The sequence below is a fragment of the Chrysochloris asiatica genome, unplaced genomic scaffold (genome assembly GCF_000296735.1).
Source record: "Chrysochloris asiatica unplaced genomic scaffold, ChrAsi1.0 scaffold00005, whole genome shotgun sequence".
In the NCBI taxonomy this organism is placed as follows: domain Eukaryota; kingdom Metazoa; phylum Chordata; class Mammalia; order Afrosoricida; family Chrysochloridae; genus Chrysochloris; species Chrysochloris asiatica.
In genome coordinates, this window is record NW_006408523.1 from 5,775,736 (window position 1) to 5,800,370 (window position 24,635).

Here is a 24,635-nt window from a genome sequence, read left to right on the forward strand (position 1 = left end):
ATGGCACCTGACAATAACAACAACAACCTACATGTTATGATTACCAGTTACAGTTTCTCAGAAGAGACTAGTAAAATAGTTGAGATGCATGTTAAGGTGAGAGAGGGGGTTTCTTTGTATTATCCATGTGAGAAACAAGACCATCTCAACATCTCCCAGTAACATTTCCCATAATCCATCCACTGTCTTACTGTCTATCCCAACTCTAACAACCCTATAAAGGAGCTCTGGTAGCATAGTGGTTACAAATTAGGCTGTGAACCTCAAGGTCAGCAGTTGGAAACTACCAGATGTTCCTCGGGAGAAAGATGAGGTTTTCTGCTCCCGTAAAGATTTATAGCCTCAGAAAGCCTGTACAGGATCGCTATGAGTCGGAACCAATTCCACGGCACATAACAACAACAACAACAACAACCCTATAAGACCGCGCCAACAGAGCTGTTTACAAAACACACCAGGCACACAAAGCCTAAACCAAATCAAACGGAAGTACAATGCAATGTAAAGTATTTTTGGGGCTTTGGAGATTATGTATCACACAGCATAAAGTAACAACGAAACAATTGGAGTCCTCTTTCAAGACAGGAACATCTCCATAACTCTTCTATCATTTTAAAGAGATAAAACCCTCCAGAAGAGAATAAATTAGTTCAAGTGCCCCACTTGCCAATCTGCCAGTTTTAAACAAAATGATGAACTACTTTAACTACTTGGGAAAATCATATTTGGTTTAAGCTGTGGAACTTCGAGGCCATGTTAGCCATTTTAACATAAAAACTTTTGGCAATTTCGGTCTTCATAAATAAACCTTTGGCCAATTGTTGTTTCGGTTTTCTCTGAAGGAAATACAGTTCTTCTGCCTTCTTCTCCACCCCCCGCCCCCCACCCCTGCAAAGTGGTGATGGGGGTGGGAGTAGGGGTAAAGGGAAGAACCAAAGTATTAAGCCTATGAACACCACCGAATCCAACCGATGCTACAATTGGGGGGGGGGTATTATGCCATAGAGTCGGTTCGGAAACATAGCCACCCTGCATAGGGTTTCTGAGGCTGTAATTCTTTACAGGAGCAGAAAGCCTCATCTTTCTCCCACAGAATGGTTAGTAGATTCAAACTGATGACCTTTGGGTTAGCAGCCCAACTTGTAACCCACTATGCTACCAGAGCTGCAATAGAAAACAAGCAAAAATCACTATCTAGCCATCTGGCAATTGGTGTACAGTATTACAGCTAAGACTGGGCTTAAACCACAAAACCAGAAGTCACTGCCATCAAGTGGAAGTGGATACCAACTCACAGTGATCTTCTATAGAGTTTCTGAGGTTATAAATCTTCACAGGAGCAGAAAGCCTCATCCTTTTCCTAAGGAGCATCTGGTGGTTTTGAACCGCCGACCTTGTGGTTAACAGTCCAGCGCTTTTCCTACAGCACCACCAGGGATCCTGAAAATCTGAGCTCATTGTTTGTTGTTGTCAAGCGCAGTTGAGTCACTTCTGACTCATAGCGACCCTGTATAGTTTCCAAAGAGCAGCCGGTTAATTTGAACCGCCAACCTTGTAGTTCAAACAGACCTTGCAGTTCAGTGCTGATCCCACAGTGCTACTATTGCGGAAACTGTTAGCCTTTGGAGTCAGGTAGAACTGGGTTCAGTCCAGGTAAGCCTATATTTTCTGTCTGCATAATTTAAGCAAGCTATTTAAATCTTTATGCCTTAGAAGACTCACCAGTAAAATGAGGAAGAGAATTTAATGAGACCATGCTTGTAAAAGTCTTACCATAGTGATTGTCCTAGCATGAACCCTCAGTGCATATTTTCTCATCCAGATGGTTAATTAGGCTGCTAACGAAAGTTAGAGGTTCAATCCAGCCAGAGGAGCCTCGGGAAAAAGGTCTGGTGAACTGCTTCTAAAATACCAGCCATTGTAAACGCTTTGGAACACAGTTCTACTCTGACACACAAGGGGGCGCTGTGAGACAGCATCAAGTGCACAGCAATTGGTTCAACAGCATCTTCTAAGAAAATGGGTTCTTTCCATGGTTCCTTCGGGTCTGATTTGAAATGCCATTTAAAATTCCCATGCCCAGACCATGCTCTTAGATCCACCCTGTGCCTCACTAAGTATAGCTTTTACAGTCCGGTGTATTGTCTTCGCTTATTTAGTTCTTTCGTCTTTCTGCTCAGGTTCTGTGCTTTACCCCAGAGGTTTTGGGCTCTGGATGAAGGGAAAGGTTTATCTATGACTCCCCAGCACCTCCCATGGGACACAGCACATTGTCAACACTCAGCGTATATTTATTGATTCAATTATTTATTCACATTGTAGCTTGTTAATTTACTGTTGCTGTGTTAAGTGCCTTCAAGTGGGTTCAGACTCATAGTGACCCTGTATAGGGTTTCCAAAGAGCAGCTGGTGGATTTAAAACTGCCGACCTTGGAGTTCAAACCAACCTTGTGGTCCAGTGCATTATCCTGCAACACCACAGTCGGACTCTGTTAATTTACTAGGTTTTGATTGAAAAAATAAGATGCTGAATTGCATAAAGAAGACCAGGTTTACTGATTGGGTAGAGAGACTGGTGGAGTCCCCAGATTATGGTCCTTGAGGTTCAGAAGTGAGCTCATCTAATGGCTTAATCTTCAGCCAAACAATAGACAGGTCTATAAGGGAAGCAGTAACATGAAGGAAGTATGCATTTCCTAGAAAAATCAACTGTTTGAGCTCAAAGGGCAGTATCTACCCAAGGACAAAGTTCAGAAGGCTTAGGAAAGGAAGGAGGAATGGAAACAGGAAACCCAGGGAGGAAGTGAGAGGAGGGAGGTTCCATGTGGGGACTGCAGTCAGTGAAAAGAAACAAAATGGGTGTGAATTGTTGAGTGGAAAACTGATCAGCTCTGTAAACCTTCACCCAATTCATAACAAAAACTTTCAAAGAAAAAAGAGATTATTTAAATGTATATAAAATACCCACCCCCACCAAAAAAAAGGAAATAAAGTACAATACTGTAGAAAGGATAATTGAAAAAAAAAATAAGTCTGTGTTTACAGAGGAGTGAAGAACATTGTTGTCATTGTTATGTGCCATTGAGTCTGTTCTGACCCATAGTGACCCTGGGTAGGGTTTCTGAGGAGTGGCTGGTGAGCCTGAACCACCCGATCTTGCAGTTTAAACCGCCTTTGCAGTCCAGCATACTAACTAACCCACAGTGCCACAACAGGACTCCTCTGAGCAGTGGAGAACAGGGTAGGGTTTTTTCTTTGATTTGTTGGATGAGTAGCAGAACATCAAGTATTTTGGAGTCTCTCCATAACTCAGCTACACACAAACATCCAATGGCTGTCGTTGGGAGCAGAGTCTCTCTGTTCTGGATAAAATTGCCTTGTGCTCTTTCGACTTGGACAGGAAACTTGGTGGTTCTCCTGTGCTATGGTCCATTTTACAGATGGAGAAACTGAGGCCCCTAATTGGCAATGATTCTCCACTGGGAGGGCTGGGTGTGTAATTCAGGTCTTCTGCCTCCCAGAACTTTGAAAGGGCATCCGGTCCTTTAAAAATAATCTGGGCTGCTTTAATAGCATCTGCACCTGTTGTCTCAGCTTCCCCAAGAGAGAGGCTATTAATTTCTCCTTCATCAAAGCGGAGTTCCTGGTCTGTCTGAACTGTGTCTTTCCTTGGTGGCAGCTCTCTGTACACTCAGGCCAACTGCTGAACAAAGGCACTTTTCTGCTGGAATCCATCATCCCTGTCCTGAAACATAGAAAGAAAAAGGGTGGCACCGATCAGCTATATAGTGACCAAATGTGTGATACGTTTGCTGAGTCTACTTCTTGTCAACCTCACCAGGAAGGAGTGTGAAAAGCACCCCCAATCACCCCCTACCCCTGGTCTATGACCAGCTGCAGCCAGGACATTAACTGCTAGAAGCAGAGAGAAAATAGCTTATGTGAACAGCAACATCATGTTCTGTAAAATTAAAAAGTAATTACATAAGATTAGGTTAAAAAACAATCTTTGCTACAAAATCATAGATACCTTTGCAAAAAGACCAAACTGTGAAGCTATTGTTTCTCAACATCTCTTCCATCTAGGTGTCTACACTTCTGATGGTAGTGTTTCCATCTCTCTCTCTCTAACACTTCCTGTGGTAGCATAGTGGTTACGAATCAAGCTGTGAACCGCAAAATCAGCAATTTGAAACTACCAGCTGTTCCACGAGAGAAAGATGAGGCTTTCTGCTCCAGTAAAGATTTACAGCCTTGGAAACCCTGTACAGGGTCGCTATGAGTCGGAACTGAGTCCACAGCACATAACCACCAACAACAACCTTTCCCTGAACGTAGTGGCTCTAAAGGATCAACACTAGACTCCAAACCACAAGGTTGGTAGTTGGAACCTACCAGCTGCTCTGTGGGAAAAAGATGAGGCTTTCTGCTTCTACAAAGATTTGCAGCTTCAGAAACCCTCTACAGGGTCAGAACTGACTCAACGGCACTAAACAGCAACAAATCTTCTCCAAATAATTCTGTGCTTTTCAATTTACACCATGTCAGCACAAAAATATCGGTGTCTTCGAAGAGCGCAAATAGTGTTTTTCAATGTTCTTTGAGGTTGGGGAACATATAGAAGTCTGAAGGGACAAGATCAGGGCTGGAGGATGCATAGGGTAAGGTTTTCCAAGGATATTCTCACCGGACAGCCCTTGCTGCCCTCCAAGAATGGGCAGGGACATTGTCCTGGTGGGGAAAATTCTGTGATACAATTTTCCTGGCCATTTTCTTACCAATGCCGTTTTAAATGTTCTTTAAAGTTCTTTGTAATTATTCTCTATGACTGCCCTATATTCTTGGGGAAAATCTATCAAGATTACCCCTTTGGGGGGAGTCCCAAAAAAGAGTTGCCAAAACCTTGAATGCTGCCCTGAATTTATCTTTCAAGCCTTACAGACCTTCCTTGAAATGCTTGATCCATCTGAAAACTGTTGTTTTATGCGGGGCAGCATTCCAGTAAACTTGCTACAAAGCTTCAATGATTTGGGAAATACCCACTTGAGTTTTATGAAAACTTTCATATTAGCTTTGTTGTTGTTGTTAAGTGCCTTCGAGTCGGTTCCGACCCATAGCGACCCTGTACAGGGTTTCCGAGGGTGTAAATCTTTACGGGAGTAGAAAGCCTCATCTTTCTCCCTCCGAGCGACTGGTAGTTTCGAACCATTGACCTGAAGGTTCGCAGCCCGATTTGTAACCACTACGCTACCAGAGTTATAGACCTCAAAATCATGTTTTTTTCAAAGGAGACTAAGACAAGTACATGCCTGAGCCATCATCTGACCGTAGAAAGTCACCAGTTGATCTGCAGAAGAAAGATGAGGCTTTCTGCTCCCGTAACAGAATTTGTCCTGGTGTGGCTCTGTGGGTTAATGCGCTGGACTGCAACGCCAGTTCGAACCTCAAGGTCGCTATGGGTCAGAATAGACTCACCGCACTTAACAACAAACAAACAGAATTTGTACAGCCTCAAAAACAATACAGAGAATCACTATGAGTCAGAATCCACTCTATGGGTTTGGGTAATAATACTCTATCTCCTTGGGAAGTTTTGGAAATCAAATGGAATGTTGATTGTTAAAGATAATGTTAATAAATGCAGAGCAAACTAAAGAAGCAGGATTAGTTTGGTGGCATTATCATTATTATTATAAAGGCCTGGATTGTTAGTTGTTTGTTCTCCTGCGGCCTTTGGCGGCCCTGGGCCTCTTCACCTGGGGCATTAGAGGAGAAAGGAGGAAGAATGGGACTCTCCTGCGGTACCTTGGAATTTGCAGCAGGGCGGGAAGGTCGTTGAGCACGCATGCGCACCGGGAGCCTGGCGCCTATAAGAGAGGGAGCGCCGGGTGGCGCGCGGAATCCGAGGCTGGCCTGGCGCCTAGCGGGCGAGAGTGCAGGCTGTTGCGGTGCGTCTCGACTCCCGTCGCCCGTACGACTGATACTTCCGTGCGAGGCTCCTGTCTGTGCAGGGAGGATCCAGGGAGCTGGACGGAAGCCCTCTGCGCCTGGGGGACCCGCTGCAGCCGGAGAGGCGGGCGATCGGCTTCCTGGCCCGGAGCCCAGCGGCAGCTGAGCCGCTTGCAGCCGAGCCAGCAAACAGCGCCACGCACCCCGGACTGTGGCTCCCGGACGCGTCGGGAGCGGATTTCCCGGGCGAGCGGCGGAGGTGGGTCGGCTGTACTCCCGGCAGGAGATATGCGGACAAAGTGGGGTGCCCTGGAAGCTGCGCGCGGCCGGCCGCTGCACTTGCTGTCCAAAGCTCGGTTCGTGCCACCCGCCACCTTGGCCCACTCGGCAACTGAGAGCGGAGCGAAATAGGGGGTACGCGCCCGACTAGTGCCAGCATCCAGAAGCTGCGACTGCTGTGCGTCCGGAGGTCAGCGGTTTAGCGGGCTCAGTAGCCATCTCCTTGGGCATGCACTTGGAGCGTCCCATTGTGGGTGAATCCTCGGGAAACCGCTGACTGCACCGATAACAGCGAGGGGCCCCCCTCAAAGCAACCCCGCCGAGGGCCAGACCCCGGACAGTGTCTGCGATGGCTTAGGAGTCGCGACCCAACCCGCCTGCGTCCGAGGCTCCGGGACGTCGGGCAAAGCGCAGTGGCCCTAGCAGAAGGGACGTCCCCCGAGGTGGCCCGGTCCGCAGCCCCCCGCACTCCCGGAAGACCTCCCGGGGCGCTCCAGAGCCACGCCGCCCGCGCCCAGGGTGGGGCCATGTGGGGCGGCCGCCGGCCAGCCACCGCCTCCGGGAGCGCCGCCTCGCTGCTGCCGCTGCTGCTGGGTGCGCTGCTGGCGGCGGGCGCGCGGGCGGGCAGCGAGTACTGCCACGGCTGGCTGGACGCGGAGGGCGTCTGGCGCCTCGGTTTCCAGTGCCCCGAGCGCTTCGACGGCAGCGATGCCACCATCTGCTGCGGCAGCTGCGCCCTGCGCTACTGCTGCTCCAGCGCCGAGGCGCGACTGGACCAAGGCGGTTGCGATAATGACCGGCAGCAAGACACTGGCAAGCCTGGCCGGCCGGACAAAGACAGCTCCGACGGCTCGGCAGGTAGGGCGGCGAGGCCTGAGCGCGACCAGAGGGGAACTAGGCAAGCTGGATGTGTCCCCAAGGGGGCTTGGGAGAAGGGGAGAGATGTGGGCACTATCAAGCTCCCCAGCCCCAATCCTGGAGAAAAGTATCCGTGGAGCCTGAATTCTGGCCCACCTAGGAATTGGTGCGAAGTGGGCCACCAGTTGACTGCCCTGGCTTCAGTTTCCCCATCTGATAGCAGTGTTCTTCCCAACAAACCCATGGGCACATTCTTTCTGTCCAGATCCCTCTGTGCCCTCCCTTGTCTCCTGTCTCCATTTACATCTAAGGGGTACCTTGAGGGAGGGGATACCCTAGGAATGCGACCCCTTCAGAGAGGGCCTAGCAGGGCACTTCCGTGAAGCCCCCCCCCCCACCCCCGCAGAAGGAAGGATTTGCCTTTAGTGCTGGACTTAGCAAACCCACTACTGTGGACTCAGTTTCAACTCACTGCGACCCTACAAGATAGAGTAGAACTTCCCCAAAGCGTTGCGAGACTGTTGGTCTTTATGGGATCTTTCAAACACGGAGCAGCTGGTGGGTTTGAACTGCAGGCTTTGGGGTTAGCAGCCTGATGCTTAAGTCTCTGCACCACAAAGCTCTCCTTTATCTATCCCAGGACTAACCCTCCCCACCAGTGGGCGAGGCCTCTCTGATCTGTGCAGTTTGACCAAGAAGTAACAACAGAATCTGCCCAACCTTGTTCTTTGCGCCTTGTTTCTCTCTCTCTCTCTTTTTCCTCCTTAATTACCTTTTTGTTGTTTTATTTTTCCCAATTGCCAAAGCCAGAGTTGGCAAGTAAAGGAATCTGGGACAGAATTTGATAGTTTCCACTTCCTCCACTTTTCAGCAGCCTTGAGGTACAACTATTCAAGATGGGATGTGTGAGTAAGGAGTGAGTTCTGGGGTGGCGAAGCGAGAGGTCAAGTGGTAAACATGTGGCAAGGAGAGGAGGAGGGCAAGGGAGGCAGATTCTGTTGGAAGAAAGATGAGGCCGTCTGCTCCTGTAAAGATTTACAGGCTCGAAATGACTCAGCTGACAACAGGTCCCATGTTGGGTTCTGTTAACCTAGAGGTTTTTTTCCCTAACCTCCTGAGCTACCTGATTGCTGGCAGTGAGTGGCTTCCTGTGTTGACAGTCGTCTCCTAGTCTCCTAGGGCCACTCCACAGGCAGGTCGGTCCAGTGCAGCTGTCTTTGCAGACAGCTCCTCCCCCGTCTTGCCTTGAATCTGAAAAGAGAAAGATCCCAGAGCAGTTCTAGAAAATGTGCCAATGTAACAACTCCAGTACCGCAGGGCAGGGCAGCTGGAGAAACCACAGTCGGGGTTGCTACAGTGTTGAGTCTGTAACCCTGGCCTCCTCAGCCACTTTGGACAGATCTGTATGCAGCAGATTGTTATGTGACGCCATGGGTCATACCTGGGTGTGTTCTTCATGCTACTTTTAAACCTTTTTCATTTTCCATAAACACTCTGCTGCTCACCCTTTCTTCCTGCAGTCAGGGAACAACTGCCTGATGAAGTCGTTTCGACAGCAGGTCAGCATTCTTCACCCTGTGTAGGTATTTGTGCTTCCAATTAAAAATCCTGCAAAGAGTTCATCTCACCACCCCCACCAAAAAATTCATTATGTGAACGTAGACTGATTTCAACAAGGTTTTGCTGTCATGTTTGGAGCTTTTTTTATTATTGTTTTTTCAGCTTTACTGTGCCTGTTTACTTTAGGAACATATTTGGGAGCTGGTTTCTTAATTTTAAGAGAATGATGTATTTATAGCATGCAAAGGATAAAGCTTAGTAGACTCTAGTTAACCTGAAACCCAGACCTTAGGTAACCTGAAACCCAAAATCCTGCAGGACAGGATAGAGCTAGCTGGTCCTTAAGAGTTTTTGAGGCTGTACATTTACAAACACAGATAGCTTCTCCTTTCTCCCTTGGTGTGGCTTTGAACTGCCAGCCTTGTGATTAGCAGCCCAGCGCTTCACGCACGGCACCACCAGGACTCCTTAGCCTGAAGCGATGGTATGCTTAGAACACAAATACCCACACAGACTCACCAGCCAGTGTCTCTTACCTTGATGGGAATATGTCATTATCTTTTCATTCTGTTTTCCTTGGTGGTGCAGTGATGAAAGTTCCCGGCAGCCTGCCAGAGAGTCGGTGGTTCGAATCCACCATCTGCTCCGAAGGAGACAGCAGATGCCTGCTTCCATAACGATTGAGTTTCTGTAACCCCGCGGAGCACTTATGCTCTGTCTGACAGGGTCCATAGATTCCACTGGCAGGGAGTGTGCCCACTTTACAAGGATCCCTGGTGGCACAGCCATTAAAGTGCTTGGCTGCTAACCTAAAGGAAGATCATCGGTTCCAACCCACCAGCTGATCCAGGGAAGAGAGATGAGGCAATCTACATGCATAAAAATTTGTTGTTAAGTGCTGTCGAGTAGGTTCCGACTCTTAGCATATAGCCTAGAAACCCTACGGGGCAGTTCCCTCTATAGGGTTTCCGGGATTCTAGATTTTTACAGGCGCACACAGCCTCATCTTTCTCCCTCAGAGCAGCTGGTGGGTTTGAACTGTCGACCATTCGGTTAGCAGTCCATTGCCTATCCTACGGAAGCCACCACAGTTGTCCTTATAAAGCATTTCGAAGTCCTTGTGTGACACTATATGAAAAAGCACTGGGCCGCAAGGTCAGTTTGAACCACAAGGTGGGTGGTTTTAACCAGCTGATCTTTGGAAGCCCTACACAGGGTGGATATGAGTAGAACCAATTCCACAGAACTTAACAACAACAATCTATACTATATTTTCTGTTTCAAAAACGGCTTGGGGGAACTGACGACACCAGGAAGGTTCGTGTAGGCAGGAAGAGCATAATTAGAAACTTCCTTGTTCTCATGGAGCCAAATAATAATCCTCAGTATGTGGCCACAAAGGTGCTGGAAAGCTGGACTTGGTCTCCTTCCCAAAGAACTTCCATTTGCCAAGACGAGTAAGGCCCATTCCTGGCCCTGCGTTTTTCAATAAAAGAGTCAAGGAATTCCCTTGAAGTCCTGGGTTATTAAGTGCCATCGAGTTGATTCCGACAGTGACCCCTGTATAGGGTTTGCAATGAGCAGCTGATGGGCTTGAACCACCAACCTTGCAGTTCAAACCAACCTTGCAGTCCAGCGCATTAACCCACAGCGCCTCACAAGGGTTCCTTAAGAAATGGTTGTTGTTAAGTGCCACTGAGTTGGTTCTGACCCATAGCAACCCTGTATAGGGTTTCTGAGGAGAGGTTGGTGAGCTTAAACCACCAACCTTGCAGCACAAACTGACTTTGCAGTCCAGCGCATTAACTGACGCTGCCATGCAGAACTCCTAAAAATGGTTGTTAAGGGCTGTCGAGTTGGTTCCGACCCATAGCGACCCTGCACAGGGTTTCCGAGGCTGTAAATCATTCCGGGAGCAGAAAGCCTCATCTGTCTCCCACGGAACTGCTGGTAGTTTCGAACTGCTGACTGTGAGGTTAGTAGCACAACTCAACAACAAAAAATGGTAAGGGGTGGAAATAACCTTCTGGGGAGCCCAAAACACTTGAATTTCTACTCATTGTTTTCTGTGCAGACCCTACATCTATCTGTCATTGTTGTTCGTTGTTACTTGTCCTCAAGTTAACGCTGATGCATGGTATCAGCTGCGTAATACTGCTGTTGGTCCATTGTAGTTGTGGTGTCTGTCCATCCCATGGGGGGTTTCCCTCGTTTTCTCAGACCCTCTACTTCACATGGAGTCCTGGTGTGGCACTGTAGGATAAGCCACTGGTCGGTTTGAACCCCAGTGTTAGCAGTTCCAACTCACCAGTCGCTCCTTGGGAACCCAATAGTGGGTCGTCTGGAACCCACACAATGGCACTTAAACACAATACAATACACTACTACCTTTACTTGAAGCCCTTTCCAGTGATTGGTCTGTTCCGAATGACATGTCAAAGTGAGCCAGCCAATGTCTTGCCATTCTACTTCTAGAAGCATCCTGTTGTATTTCTTCAAAGGCAGATTAGTGTGCTCTTCTGGCAGCCCCTGGGTATATTCAGTATTCTCTGCCAACACCACGATTCTGATGCAGTCATTCTTCCCATCTGCCTTTTTTCAACTCTTAGGACAGATGTGAAGTTTGGGCAGTACAGATATGGAAGGAATTTTAGAACCATAATAATCTTAAAACATGTAATCCATTTGCTTATGGAATTTATTTTTTAACCAAATTGGATATTTGCCTTTAACAATATTACGATGATGAGTCAAACTCTGAATATGTGAGGGATTCAAAAAGTTGGTGGAAAAGTGGAATTGAAAGAGAATGGCATTGTTTTGGATGCCCATTAGCACTGCGGGGTCCTGGGAAACGGAAGTACCATGCCTTTTTCTCCCAACCCATAATCCATTAGCTCTGGGCTCAATACTAGCTCAAGGCCACCTCAACGTGTGTCGCTAGACCAGACCTGTGTTCCATAGAGGCTTTTCACTAGGACTTTCTTCAGAGGTACCTCTTAATGGACTCAAACCATGAACTGAAGCCCCTGACCATTTGGACTGCAGCTGACCACATTAAGCGTTTGCGCCATCTTAACTAAGCACTCACTAGAGGACAGAGCATCTTGGGGGTTAACCTTAAATGAACAAACTGAGGTCCCACCTGAGTCCTTTCCGCCCTGATTTGGTGTCTCTGTTCTTTCCTTCAGTGCCCATCTATGTCCCGTTCCTCATTGTGGGCTCCGTCTTTGTCGCCTTCATCATCTTGGGCTCCCTCGTGGCGGCCTGTTGCTGCAGATGCCTCCGGCCCAAGCAGGAACCCCAGCAGAGCCGAGCCCCTGGGGGCAGCCGCTTGATGGAGACCATTCCCATGATCCCCAGCGCCAGCACGTCTCGGGGGTCCTCCTCCCGCCAGTCCAGCACAGCCGCCAGCTCCAGCTCTAGCGCCAACTCGGGTGCCCGGGCCCCCCCCACAAGGTCACAAACCAACTGCTGCTTGCCCGAGGGGACCATGAACAATGTGTATGTCAACATGCCCACCAACTTCTCTGTGCTGAACTGCCAGCAGGCCACCCAGATTGTGCCTCACCAGGGTCAGTACCTGCACCCGCCCTACGTGGGGTACACAGTGCAACATGAATCGGTTCCTTTGCCCCCCATGCCTCCTTTCATGGATGGCCTGCAGGCTGGCTACAGGCAGACCCAGTCCCCCTTCCCTCACCCTAACAGTGAGCAGAAGATGTTCCCGGCTGTGACGGTGTGACTCATGGGAGGGTCAGAGACTGCAGACAGCCGCCCCCCTCAGCCACACCTCCTAGTGAGAGGGCATGCCTGGCCCTTTGTGGGGGATGTATTTGCCCATACCAGAGGTGGATCTTGGACCCCACGTGTTTGAGTGTTCTATCCCAGTGCCTGGCTGAGCTATAATGGAAAAGAACCTTCACTGGAGCTCTCTGTGCTGTGTGACAATTTAAGTGACAAAACACCTAAGCCATTAAGTGCCCCCAAGGTACAGATGTCAAAAGAATCGTGCAAACTGATAAGATTTATTATTATTATTATCATATCATTTGACTTCTGTTTTGTTTGTATCTTCACAAGATCGGAATCTGTGTGGCCTCCCTTTTTTGGGTGCCTCTTATTATTTTATTTTATAAAACACCCAGGATGGAGAGGAAAACACAAATTCCGTGGTCCTTATAAAAGGAAGCCAGCGTGAACACTTGGAAATTCATCAGTGATCTCGCGAGTGTGCAGGCATGTCTTAATTTCAGTGTGTAAAAAATATAATTGTTTTGTCAATTTTGTGATTGTTCTTTCTTTAACCTTCTGTAGAGAGCTTATTACAAAGTGATTTTCTACGTTAAAGAGACTGGAAGAAGTTGTATAGTGACTTTATGAATGAAGATATTTCCAAATTCTCCAGATGATTTTCATCCTGAAATAGTGGGTGGTGCTGTAATAAAGCCATTGGCCCCTGCTTGATGGTATCTTTTCATCCCCTGACCTCCCACTGACATCTGAGAACATGCAATAAAGATGCTTTTAAAGTGGAAACCTTAAACTGTCAGGGTTTTCTAAGCTACTTCTAATTTTGCCATGTGGCACACTCTGATTTGGTTCTGTCTGGCTTTCAGATTCTGATGTTTCTATAGTACTGAGTGTGGGTAATTCATGCTCATGATTAGATACGAAGGCCAGTATTTCTGCTGAGATCTGATCAAATGTTTTCTTGTTTTAACTTCTTACAAATTCAAAGAAATGCCTTAATAATGATACATCATGTTTAGCTTTTTGGCCATAATCCAAGACTTGGAGTAAAATCTCAATCACAGGCATACAGATTTACTTTGTGAATTATAAGGCCTTTTATATTCCCATTATCAAAATAGCTTCTTTTAGGTAATGGTACGTGCTGTCCAGTCAGTTCCAACTCACAGTGGCCCTATATAGGGTTTCTGAGGAACGGCTGGTGGATTTGAACTAGAGGTCTTGAGGTTAGCAGTCCAGTTGCTTATCCTACAGCATCACACTAGAATAACAGGACCAATTGAGTCAGAAGAAAACCTTTTCAAAGAATTTCGTTCACTGCTTAATTGGGTCTGTTTATATCTTTCTCCAACAAGTGCCATATTCATTGCCATTTTGTTTTGACTTCTGAAATTCAAGCGAATTTATTTGTGTATTGTTTACTTCTATCTATATAAAGAAAGTTTTTAAGTATGTGCAAATCCATTTCCAAATGCAAAGCCAAGATGTGTAATTAAACAAACCTTTGTGTGGTCTTTTACACATTTTTATATTGACCTGTCTCATGACAAGCAGCAGCAACAGATCATTCAATTGTTTTTTGTTTTGTTTTTGATAACCAAAGATGAGGAAATCATTGTACTTGTTAATAAATGATTTATGATGTGACTTGCTGGGGAAGCTAAGGTTTTTCTTTCCTTCCTGTTCACAGTTCAGGGCTTATCCTACAGCGCCACAGCGAGTCCCGGTGGTAATTCTTCAGACGGTTTCTTTAACCTCCTACTGTGCTGGTGTATGTCATTGAGTTGGTTCATCCAAGGATGAAATTCGCCATCTCTGTGCCCATCCAAGGGCCTGGAGAGGAGTCCTGGTGGCACTGTGGGTTAGGCGTTAGACTGCTAATTGCAAGGTCAGTGGTTCAAACCCACTAGCCTTTTCTCGGGAGAAAGATGAGGTTGTGTGCTCCCGTAAAGATTTATAGTCTCAGCAACCCTATATAGGGTGGCTGAGTTGAAATTGACTCTGGCATTGGGTTTAGGTTTTTGTTTGGTTTGGGATGAGACAGGACTTCTGATGGCGCTGTGAGTTAAGCATTGAGCTGCTTGCTAAGCACAAGGTGGTGGTTTTGTGTCCTTGAGTTTGTTTTACCTCATAGAAACTCTTTATAGGGTTTCTGAAAATGGCTGGTGAGTTTGAACTGTTGACTTTAAAGTTAGCGTGTTTAGCAGTCCCATGCTTATCCTACAGCATCACAGGTGGTTCATACCACAGGAGAAGGACATGGTTGTCTGTTACCAGAAAGATTTACAGTCTTGGAAACAGGGTCCCTATGAGTCACTGGGTTTGGCTTGTGTGGGGCTGGGGAGCGTAAAGGGGGTGGCCTGGAAATGGCATTTCCTATTATTTTTGCTGCTGGAAAAGTTACAATTGAACAAAAATAGCACCATCCAAAGAGATGAGAATGAATGCGTACGGGCTCAGTTACTGTCTCTGTAACATTTACCTTAAAGTACCTGCCGAGTTGAAGGCCCCTGAGGCTCAAAAACAAGCTCTCTCCTCTCTTAAAGTGACTTAGAACTCACTCATCCACGAGATGATTCAGACTCTGACCCTGAATTGCTAAACAGATTCCTGAGGCGTCCTACTGTGGTGCTGTCGGATAAGCACTGGACTGTTAACCACAGGGTTGGCAGTTCTAACCCACCAGCTGCTCCTTGGAAATCCTATACAGGGTCGCTATGAATCTGAACAGACTGGATGGCACTTAACAACAATCTATAGAACAAATCCTGGAGTCCTGGTGTGGCACTGTGGGTTAACGTGCCAGACTGCAAAGCCATTTGAACTACAAGGTTCAAGCGTACCAGCTCATCCTCAGAAACCCTATACAGGGTCGCTATGGGTCGGAATCGACTCAGGCACTTAACAACAACATAGAACAAATCCTGGTGGTGGTGGTAGTTGTTAAGAGCTGTTGAGTCAGTTGTCTCACGTAACCCTGTATAGGATTTCTAAGGAGCAGTTGGTGGATTTGAACCACCAACCTTGCACTTCAACTGGAACTTGCTGTCCAATGCTTTATCCTACAGTGCCATACCAACACTCCAATCTTGGCGGTACCATGGTTAAAGAGCTCAGCTACTCACTGAAAGAGGGGCAGCTTTCAGTCCATTCCTGCAAAGATGACAGCCTCGGAAACCCTATGGGGCAGTTCTACCTTGCCCTATGTGTCTCTAAGAGTGAGAATCAAGTCAGTGGATGTGGGGGGCCTGACTTGGTTTAACCTTTAATGAAGCCAATCGTCACATCTTTCTTCCGAGGAGCAGCTGGTAGGTTTGAACATCTGACCTTTCATTTGTCAGCTGAGCGCTTAACCAGTGTACCACCAGGGCTCCTCTCTTTCATGATTACACACTTATTTCATGGGTTCTGGGAATTGATCTCCTCTTTGTTTTGCTACCAATTAGGATTTATGTTTCAGAAGTCCCAGTCTGAAGGAACCATGAAGATAGGATGAAATTGGAGAGGAAGGTAGGCCAGGTGGACCAAGCAAGGAGAGAGACGTGTCAGTGGTGTTAAATGTAGGAATCAGAATGAATCTGGAATGATAAGTCCTCAGTCCAACCTTTACTCAATAAAAATAAAATAAAAAACCAGGCACTGAGGAGTTGATTCTGCCTCATTCTGATTCCTATGTGTGAGCACAGAACTGTGTAATGTCGGGTACCTTACCAGGCTTTTCTCTTACCTCTGGGTGGACTTGATCCTCCAAACTGGATTAACAGCTGGGCGTGTTAACTATTGGCATCACCTGGGGACCCCTTCCCAGTAAGAGCACTTCAGTTTAGTGCCTTTTTCTATGAGGGGCTTTGCCTCGTTCCTGCAAATTCACTGTGCCCCTCACATCTAGTTTTGGGTCTGTACAACACAAATTTGCACAAGACCTCTATAAGGTGTTGAAGAGCAAAGATGTCAGTTTGAGGACTAAGGTGCGTCTGACCTGAGCCATGGTATTTTTTAAATTTTTTAAAATGTTTTATGGTGAATTATATGATAGTTTACATGGGAGAACTTTTGGTTTTACACATGGTATTTTCAATAACCTCATATGCATGTGAAAGTTGGACAGTGAATAAGAAAGACCGTAGAAGAATTGGTGCATTTGAGTTAAGGCGTTGGAGAATATTAAAAGTACCAGGGAACAAACCAATCTGTGTTGGAAGAAGTACAACCAGAATGCTCTTTAGAAGCCAGGATGACCAGACTTCCTTTCTCATACTTGAGGCATATTATCAGGAGGAACCAGTCCCTGGAGAAGATATCATGCTTGGTAAAGTGGAGGGTCAGTGAAAGAGAGGAAGACCCTCCAATGAGTTAGATTGGCACAGGGGCAGCAGCAATTGTGAGGATGACGCAGGACCGGGCAGTGTTTTGTTCTATTTTATACAGAGGGTCACTCAACAGCATCTAACAACAACCCCACAGATCCTCACAGTTTGTTAAATTGGGCTAACAGTTAAATAACACACCCCTTCTAATTGTTTATGCTTACTAAATGCTTTAAAGAAATACATTTGTTTTTGGTTTTTAAATATATTTCAGAATTGAGCTCCCTCATTCATTTTAGCCTGCTCTTGCCCATCAGCGTATTATTCTCAGGGAAGGATGACGGGGAGAGGAGCAGTCAGTCTTTGAAACCCCAGCCCCTCAGTCCTGCATTTTGTGTATTTCTCTTGTCAAAGTCTCTGAGAAGGCTTCATAGCCTTACAAGGAGGCTTATCTCAAGCACAGAAATCCCAAGACCTAGCGGAGAGGGTTGTAGTAGGTTTTTTAAAAATTAAGGAAGTGTGCCAAGCCCTGGGGTCTACTTAGAGAAGGAGCTGGGAGATGGCTTTGGACCTAGCCACCAGGGAAGACCCATTGCACTTAAAGTTGAGGACCTTTCATGCTTCAAACAGAAAACTTTTCCACTGAGCTGATTCTGACTCATAGCAACTCAGTTTCCAAGACTGCAAATTTATGGGAGCCAACAGCACAGAGCCTGCGGATGTGTCTTCTTCAATGAGGCAGTTAAACACAGGATGGTGGTGGTGTGCCATGGAGTCGGAGTCGGTTCCAACCCACAGCGACCTTGTACAGGGTTTTCGAGGCTGTAAATCTTTACAGGAGCAGAACGCCTCATCTTTCTTTGGAACATCTGGTAGTTTTGAACTGCTGACTTTGAGGTTAGTAGCTTGACTCTTACCCACTACACTACCAGAGGTATGAAACCTGCAGACAAACAAGTACACCAGCCTTCATCACTCACCTTTGGTCCTGATCTCCCACAGGCTCAGTGGGAGATCCCTAAGGAAGACCATCTTGCTATCTTATTTCTGTTTATTTTTAAAAGCCAGATAGCAGCTATTTTCATTCAGCGACTGCTGGGTTTGAACCTTGGACATATAGATTAGCAGCCCAATGCTTAATTCACTGTTCCCAAGGGCTCCTGCATTCATTCAAAAATTTCTATATATCAAAACAACACAAACAACAAAAATTCTTTGCTCTTTGAATATTCTTGTTGCTAATTAACTAAAAACATAAATGTCACTGCTGAGTCGGAGTCAGAATCATGGTTACTCCATGTATATTATGACAGAACAATGGCTGATTTTTCAGACTATCGCCAAGCCTTTCTTCTGCGGTAACTCTAGGTGGAACTTACACAACCTTTCAGTTAGCAGCAGTGCATAGTAACTGTTAGCACCAGCCAGTGTAAGATGACAAAGGATTAAAATGTACTCTTTTCCTGAAAATGATAGCATTACTGTAGGTAACTATGTTTGTTGTTATTAAGTGCTGTGAAGTCAGTTCCGACTTGAACTGCCAACCTTGTGCTTCAAACTGACCTTTCAGTCCAGTGCTTATCCTACAGCACCACACCAGGACTCCCAGGTAACTAACTATGCTGTAGGGTACTGATTTGCATCTGCTTTAACCACGACACCATCAGAGTTCCCGAACTGACAAATCACCTATGTCAGATATCTAAAGACTCTTAGAATAGAATAGAGTAGTGATTTTTAAACTATTTTGTTTCAGGAACCAAAAGGTCAAGTGCTGGTATGGTGCTGTAGGAGAAGCACACTAGACTGCTAACTGCAAGGCCGGCAGTTCAAACCCACCAGCCACTCCTTGTGGGGAAGGTGAGGCTTTTTACGCCTGTAAAGATTTACAACCTCAAAAACCCTCCTCAGAAGTTATGATGAATCAGAACCAAGTAAAACAGACATGAGAAAGTAAGCGACAGAGAAACTAGTGCTAGGACAACCAAGATGCAAAACAGAGAAATTTGACACATTGTGAAAAATGCAACTAATGTCGCTGAACAATTTGTGTAAAAATTGCCAAGTGGGAACCTAATTTGCCATGTAAACTTCCACTGAAAACACAGTAAAATATATATTTTTAAATTGTAACTGATCAGTAGGATTTTGCCTAATTTTCTTGTGACCTTTAGGTTGCCTAAGACTTGCATGTGAATCCTGGTGTGGTGCTGTGGGTTACAGTCGTCGTTAATGCGATGGGCTGCAAGGTCGGTGTTGCAGACCGTGTAAGACTAGTCAGAGGTTCGAGGCCCTATTGGCCCGAGTGTAACAAATGAGGCCACTGGCAGTTAATGGAAAATTGCTTTCATCTTAATATTCAGGTATATATATTAAATTAATACACTGGAGCCTTTGAAAATCCACAGATAAATGTGATATTTTCCTAAAGCCGAGACTAAAGGTTGCAAGGTTGAACCTTTCTCCAAAGGATTAACTAAAAATATCTTAGCTACTTCTCAGTTCTTTGTTCTATAGACAAAGAACCCATCCTCCTTAATCCCTTTTCCAGGTGCAGCCCATTCACCTGGGCGTCTCCTGCAGAACTCTCACCTTCCCCCAACTGACCTCAGGGGCTATAGATATGTTAATTGGGCATGAGAATCCAAGTTGCTGGCCTGGGATTCGAACCAGTGAAGTACAATGTAAAGTTACCTGAATGTCTGGAAAATTACTGATGTTAGCTGTATCCTGTTTTAGTCCCTCCCAGCTTGGTGTGAAGCTCCTCCCCTAAATAAAACAAAGGCCCAAGCCTCCCCAGGCATGCAGTAAAGATTGCAGGGCAGTGAGTTGCTGCCTGCAGAGGCCACGATGCCTGTAGTCCCAAGCCTGCCCACCAGTGATGTATCCACCCTGGCTTTGGGGTGCCTCATTGTCTCCCTTCTTCTGTTTGTCTGTGTATTCTTTCGCTATCCCTATCGCCGCTGGATCTCCCCTCCTCGTGAACCAAAAACTCGTGACAACTATGTCGAGGGAAAACCCCGACAGGTCGGTTTGAACACAAGGTTGGGGATTCAAGTTCAGCAACCGCTCCTTGGAAACCTTAAACAGGGTTGCTGTGAGTTGGAACTGACGTGACAGAACTTAACAACAACAAGAACCCCAGGTGGTGCGTAAAGTCCTGCTCTCCTAACCACAAAAGCGGCAGTTCAAAAGTATCTGCCATTCAGCATTAAAGCTATAGACTGAGTTCAACTACCTTCCATAGACCCCCATTGATTGGAGATGTTAGAGAGAAGAGGAAGGGCTGATTGGTCCAAAGTATGGTGAGATCTGGGGTCTCCTGATCCCACAGACAAGGACATAGCCATGGAGGGCTAGAGCTGAGAATGAAGCATCCAGCTGATATGAAGGAAGGGGAAATGCACAAGAACACTCAAACTTGCAGATAGTACCCATTTGACCTAGCCTTGATGACTTCATAATCAGAACTGGACTGGAGGAAGAAAAAAAGAAAACAATTTTTGATAAAGGAAATGAGGATAAATTGCTACAATTTGATGAACTTGACCTATACTATGGAGGTAGTAGCTCAAAATACCAACAGAGAGGGAAGGAGTCTTCATTCTGTTCCCTCTGTATGCAGAGTAGATAAGGATGGGCAACTGAGACACTGGCTACCTAAATTGGGGGGCTATAAAGGCACGAAGTGTCTAGCTTACAAGTTTTCAAGAGGGAGTTTAGCTTCAAAGTGTGCGGGGCAAAGTAGAGTCCCCATTGAATAGTTTTCATCTTGTCTAGACAGTCTGGTGAAAGATGAAGATAAGATTCTTATGATTCAATAGTGAATAATTGTTATCATGAATAATTGCAACTGTCACAACTGTAAAAGTGGAAGTTCTGTAACAAAAAGGGGGGAATAGTTCATCTAACATTCCAGGAACAGAAGACCTGAGGACCATCAAGGGAGAAGAACATGAGTGAAATGTGGGACCCTATCCAGAGAAGCAGTCCAGAGATGGAGGCAGAGATGAGGACACGGAGAGAGGGAGCAGCTGAGGACTCTAGACTCATGGAAAGAGAAAGGCTGTGTGCTCGTGGCCATGAGGCAGGCTTACAGAATGTGCCCTTTGGTTGTTTAAATGATTATATATTCCTGAGTGTTTTGGTGTACATTCCCCCTAAAACAAAACAAAAAAGATAGAGGAAATAGAAGCAAATTCTGTTGACTGATGATGCACAGAGGAGATTGTAATGAATTCATTGCAATGAAACAAGAAGTATAAAACCAATGTTCTCCCATGTAAACTCTCACTCAATTCACAATAAAAACTTAAAAAAAACAAAACATAAAAAAAATTCTCATTGCTCGGGAGAACGATGAGGCTGTCTGCTCCCTTAAAGGAGGACTTATACGTACTACAAATGTGTATATAATGTCAGTGGTTGAACTTAAAGTCATTCTTATTTCCCATTTAAATGCAAGCCTAAAAATGAAATGCCCAAGCAGAACTCAGCATTCCCTGGGAAATGTGTGTTTGGACTTCTCAGACAGCTTTGGAAGTTTGCTCCAGAAGATGTTCCTTTTCTGCAGAGCACAGACGGGAAGAGCTAAGAGATAAATCCAAACCCCACTTCCACCCCTGACACGTGAGTAACAATTCAGGACCATCCCTAAGCTCATAGGTTGTTGCGGGGTTTCAGTGAGATGCCGTGTCTATTGTTCAGTGCTGTTGAGTCAATTCCAACTCATAGAGATCCTGTGTAGGGTATCTGAGGAGCATTCGGTGGGTTTGAATCGCTGACTTTGTGGTCACAGTCTGGTGTGGATTTTTCAGCGCCACACAGCAGTGTTTATTGAGACGCCTATCACCAAATACAGGATAGCTTCTGTGGTTCCTTTGCAGGGTCTCTGGTTTTGTCAGAGTGGTGTGTTTGAACCTTGTTGTTGTTGTTGTTGTTATGTGCCGTGGAGTCGGTTCCGACTCATAGTGACCCTGCACAGGGTTTCCGAGGCTGTTAATCTTTACGGGAGCAGAATGCCTCATCTTTCTCCCGCGGAACTGCTGGTAGTTTCGAACTGCTGACCTTGCGGTTCACAGCCTGATTCGTAACCACTACGCTACCAGAGCTCCTTACTGAATAAAAAAACAAACACCAAATACACCTATTGCTGTGGCATTGATTCCAACAACAGTCCTACAGGACAGGCCAGAACTGCTCCTCCGAGGCTGCAGATCTTTACAGGAGCAGAAGGGACTGGTGGGTTTGAACTCCCAACTTTCTAGTTAGCAGACAAACCCATAACCATTGCATCGCTTTATTGTTGTTAAGTGCCATTGAGTCAGTTCTGACTCATAGCACCAACCTATATAGGCTTTTCTAGGAAGTGGCGGATTTAAACTGCCAACCTTGTGGTTCGGAGTCCAATGCTGATCCTACAGTGCCGTATCAGGACTCCACTGCATCTCCTGAACTCCTTCACAACCTCATTAACCACATCCTACTGGAGTTCTTTTGTTATTCCTATGTTATTTTGTTATTGGACAAATCCTTAGAACTTGGGCTGCAGGGCCTTGAGGTGGACATCTATTAGAGCAGAGCTTCTGCCCTCAGCTTCTTTAATGAACATGCGATGTGATTCCTTTTTTGCCTGGAATTCTCCAAGCACTTGCTTTACTTTATCCTGCCTGATGCTGTTGCATCAGCACTGGACTGCAAACCACAAGGTTGGCAGTTCAAACCCACAAGCTGCTCCTTTGAAACCCTATGTAGTGTCTCTATGAGTCGGAACTGACTCGATGGCACTTAACAACAATAACAACTCTATTGTGTGGGTTGTACTTCATATCCAGAAATACCTAATGTTTGGTAGTGTTATGGGTTATACATTGGCCTGCTAACTGCAAGGTTGGCTGTTCAAACCCACCAACCTGCCCTATGGGAGAAAGATGAGGAAGACTGATTAACAACCTGCGATATGCAGATGATAGATACAACCTTGCTTACTGAAATTGAAGAGAATTTAAAATACTTACTAAAGAAGATGAAAGACTGCATGCTTCAGTCTGGGTTGCACCTCAATGTAAAGCAAACAAAAATCCTCCCCATTAGACCAATCAATGACATCATGATAAATGAAGAAAAGATTGAAGTTGTCAAGGACTTCATTTTCCTTGGATCCACTATCAACACTCATAGAAGCAGCAGTCAAGAAATCAAATGACATATTTCATTAAACAAGTCTGCTGCACAAGACTTTTTTTAAAGTGTTGAAGAGCAAAGATGTCAGCTTGAGGAGTAAGGTGTGCCTGACCCAAGCCATGGTATTTTCACTCGTATCATATGCATGCAAAAGTTGGACAATGAATAAGGAAGATGGTAGAAGAATTGATGCTTTTGATTTATGGTGTTGGAGGAGAATATTGAAAGTGCCATGGACTGCCAGAAGAACAAATAAATCTGTGTTTGCAGTACAGCCAGAATGCTCCTTAGAAGTCAGGATGTGAGAGTTTATCTCAAATACTTTGGATATATTGTCAGGAAGGACCAGTCCCTGGAGAAGGACATCATGCTTGGTAAAGTGGAGAGTCTGTGAAAAAGAGGAAGACCCCAACAAGATGGATTAGCACAGTGGCAGCAGCAATGGGTTCAAGCGTAGCAACAATTGTGAGGATGGCTCAGGACCGGGCAGTGTTTCCTTCTGCTGACCATGGGGTTGTTATATGTTGGAACCGACCGGATAGCACCTAGTAACAACAATTAGGGGAACATTAAGACTAGGGAGGTAAGGTTACCTCAGTTGACCATGAGATCAAAAGACCAGCATTTATTCCAAGACAAAGTTTAGAGGTGTTGGGGAAAGAAGGAGGAATGGAGACCAGAAACACAGAGAGCAAGTGGGATAAATGATATTATGATATTATGTTGTGTGAATTACCACCAACATGTATGAATTGTTGAACGGATAGCTCATCTGCTCTGTAAACCTTCACCCAGTTCACAATCAAAAGTTAAAAAACACCAAGTGGTACTTTTAATAGAGACGAGTAATTGCATTTTTGGTGTCTGACCCCAGCATCCTCTAAGGGAGGCTGGAAGTGTCGCTCTGTAGACAGCATCTATGAAGAATCCCTCCTTTGTGGTGGGAGGGAATACAACATTGTCTTTGGTTTATTGTCTGTCTCCCCCTCTAGAATGGCCATCTTTGGTAGCACTGTGAGGGCAGGGACTTTGTGTTGTTCGCATTGGTTGTAGAGATCCTCCTTCAGACTAAATGAAGCAGCAAACTGTAGCTCCTAACCTTCTGCACCCCCTTTCTGAGGCCTCACCTGTTTTAGCAGAAAGACACCAACCAGCTTCCAGACAACATCTGGAAGTAAAGGGGCCCTGAAGCATTTTGTCTGGAGCAAACACAGTTGCCAGAAAGTGCATTTTCTTGCGTCGCTGAGAGAAGCGGAATAGGCCCTTACGTACCAAATCCTCAAGGTTACCAATCAGATTTTCTGTTTTTATTCATGTACCTTTTAGTCAGCTTCATTTTCTCCCACAGGGAGGTCACAAAGGCATGTGTGTGTGCTTGCACATGTTTCAAAAGCTGCAGCTTTAAACGGCTGTGCAAACACTGGAACCTGGTTCGAACCCACTAGCTTCTCCAAGAGAGAGAGATGAGCTGTCTACGCTTATAAATCAGTCTCACAAACACTATGGGGCAGTTCTACTCTGTACTTTAGTGTTTCTGTGAGTCAGAATTGGTGGCTTTAGGGGTACCTCATCATGAAGGCAGACACCACAAGGAAGAGGACCCACCATGCCTCCTGATAAGGCGCTCCGGTAGCGTAGTGGTTATGAATCGGGCTGCGAACCTTAAGGTCAGCAGTTTGAAACTACCAGCTGTTCTGTGGGAGAAAGATGAGGCTTTCTGCTCCTGTAAAGATTTACAGCCTTGGA

General features: G+C 45.8%; 1 protein-coding gene across 1 annotated transcript; it reads left to right on the forward strand.

Moving 5' to 3' along the window:
* Positions 1 to 6,710: 6,710 nt before the first annotated feature.
* Positions 6,711 to 12,391, forward strand: SHISA2 (shisa family member 2). The gene is made up of 2 exons (XM_006831948.1): positions 6,711 to 7,086; positions 11,838 to 12,391. Exons 1-2 carry the CDS (start codon positions 6,756 to 6,758, stop codon positions 12,389 to 12,391), a joined length of 885 nt encoding a protein of 294 aa, XP_006832011.1. The 5' UTR covers positions 6,711 to 6,755.
* Positions 12,392 to 24,635: the final 12,244 nt, after the last annotated feature.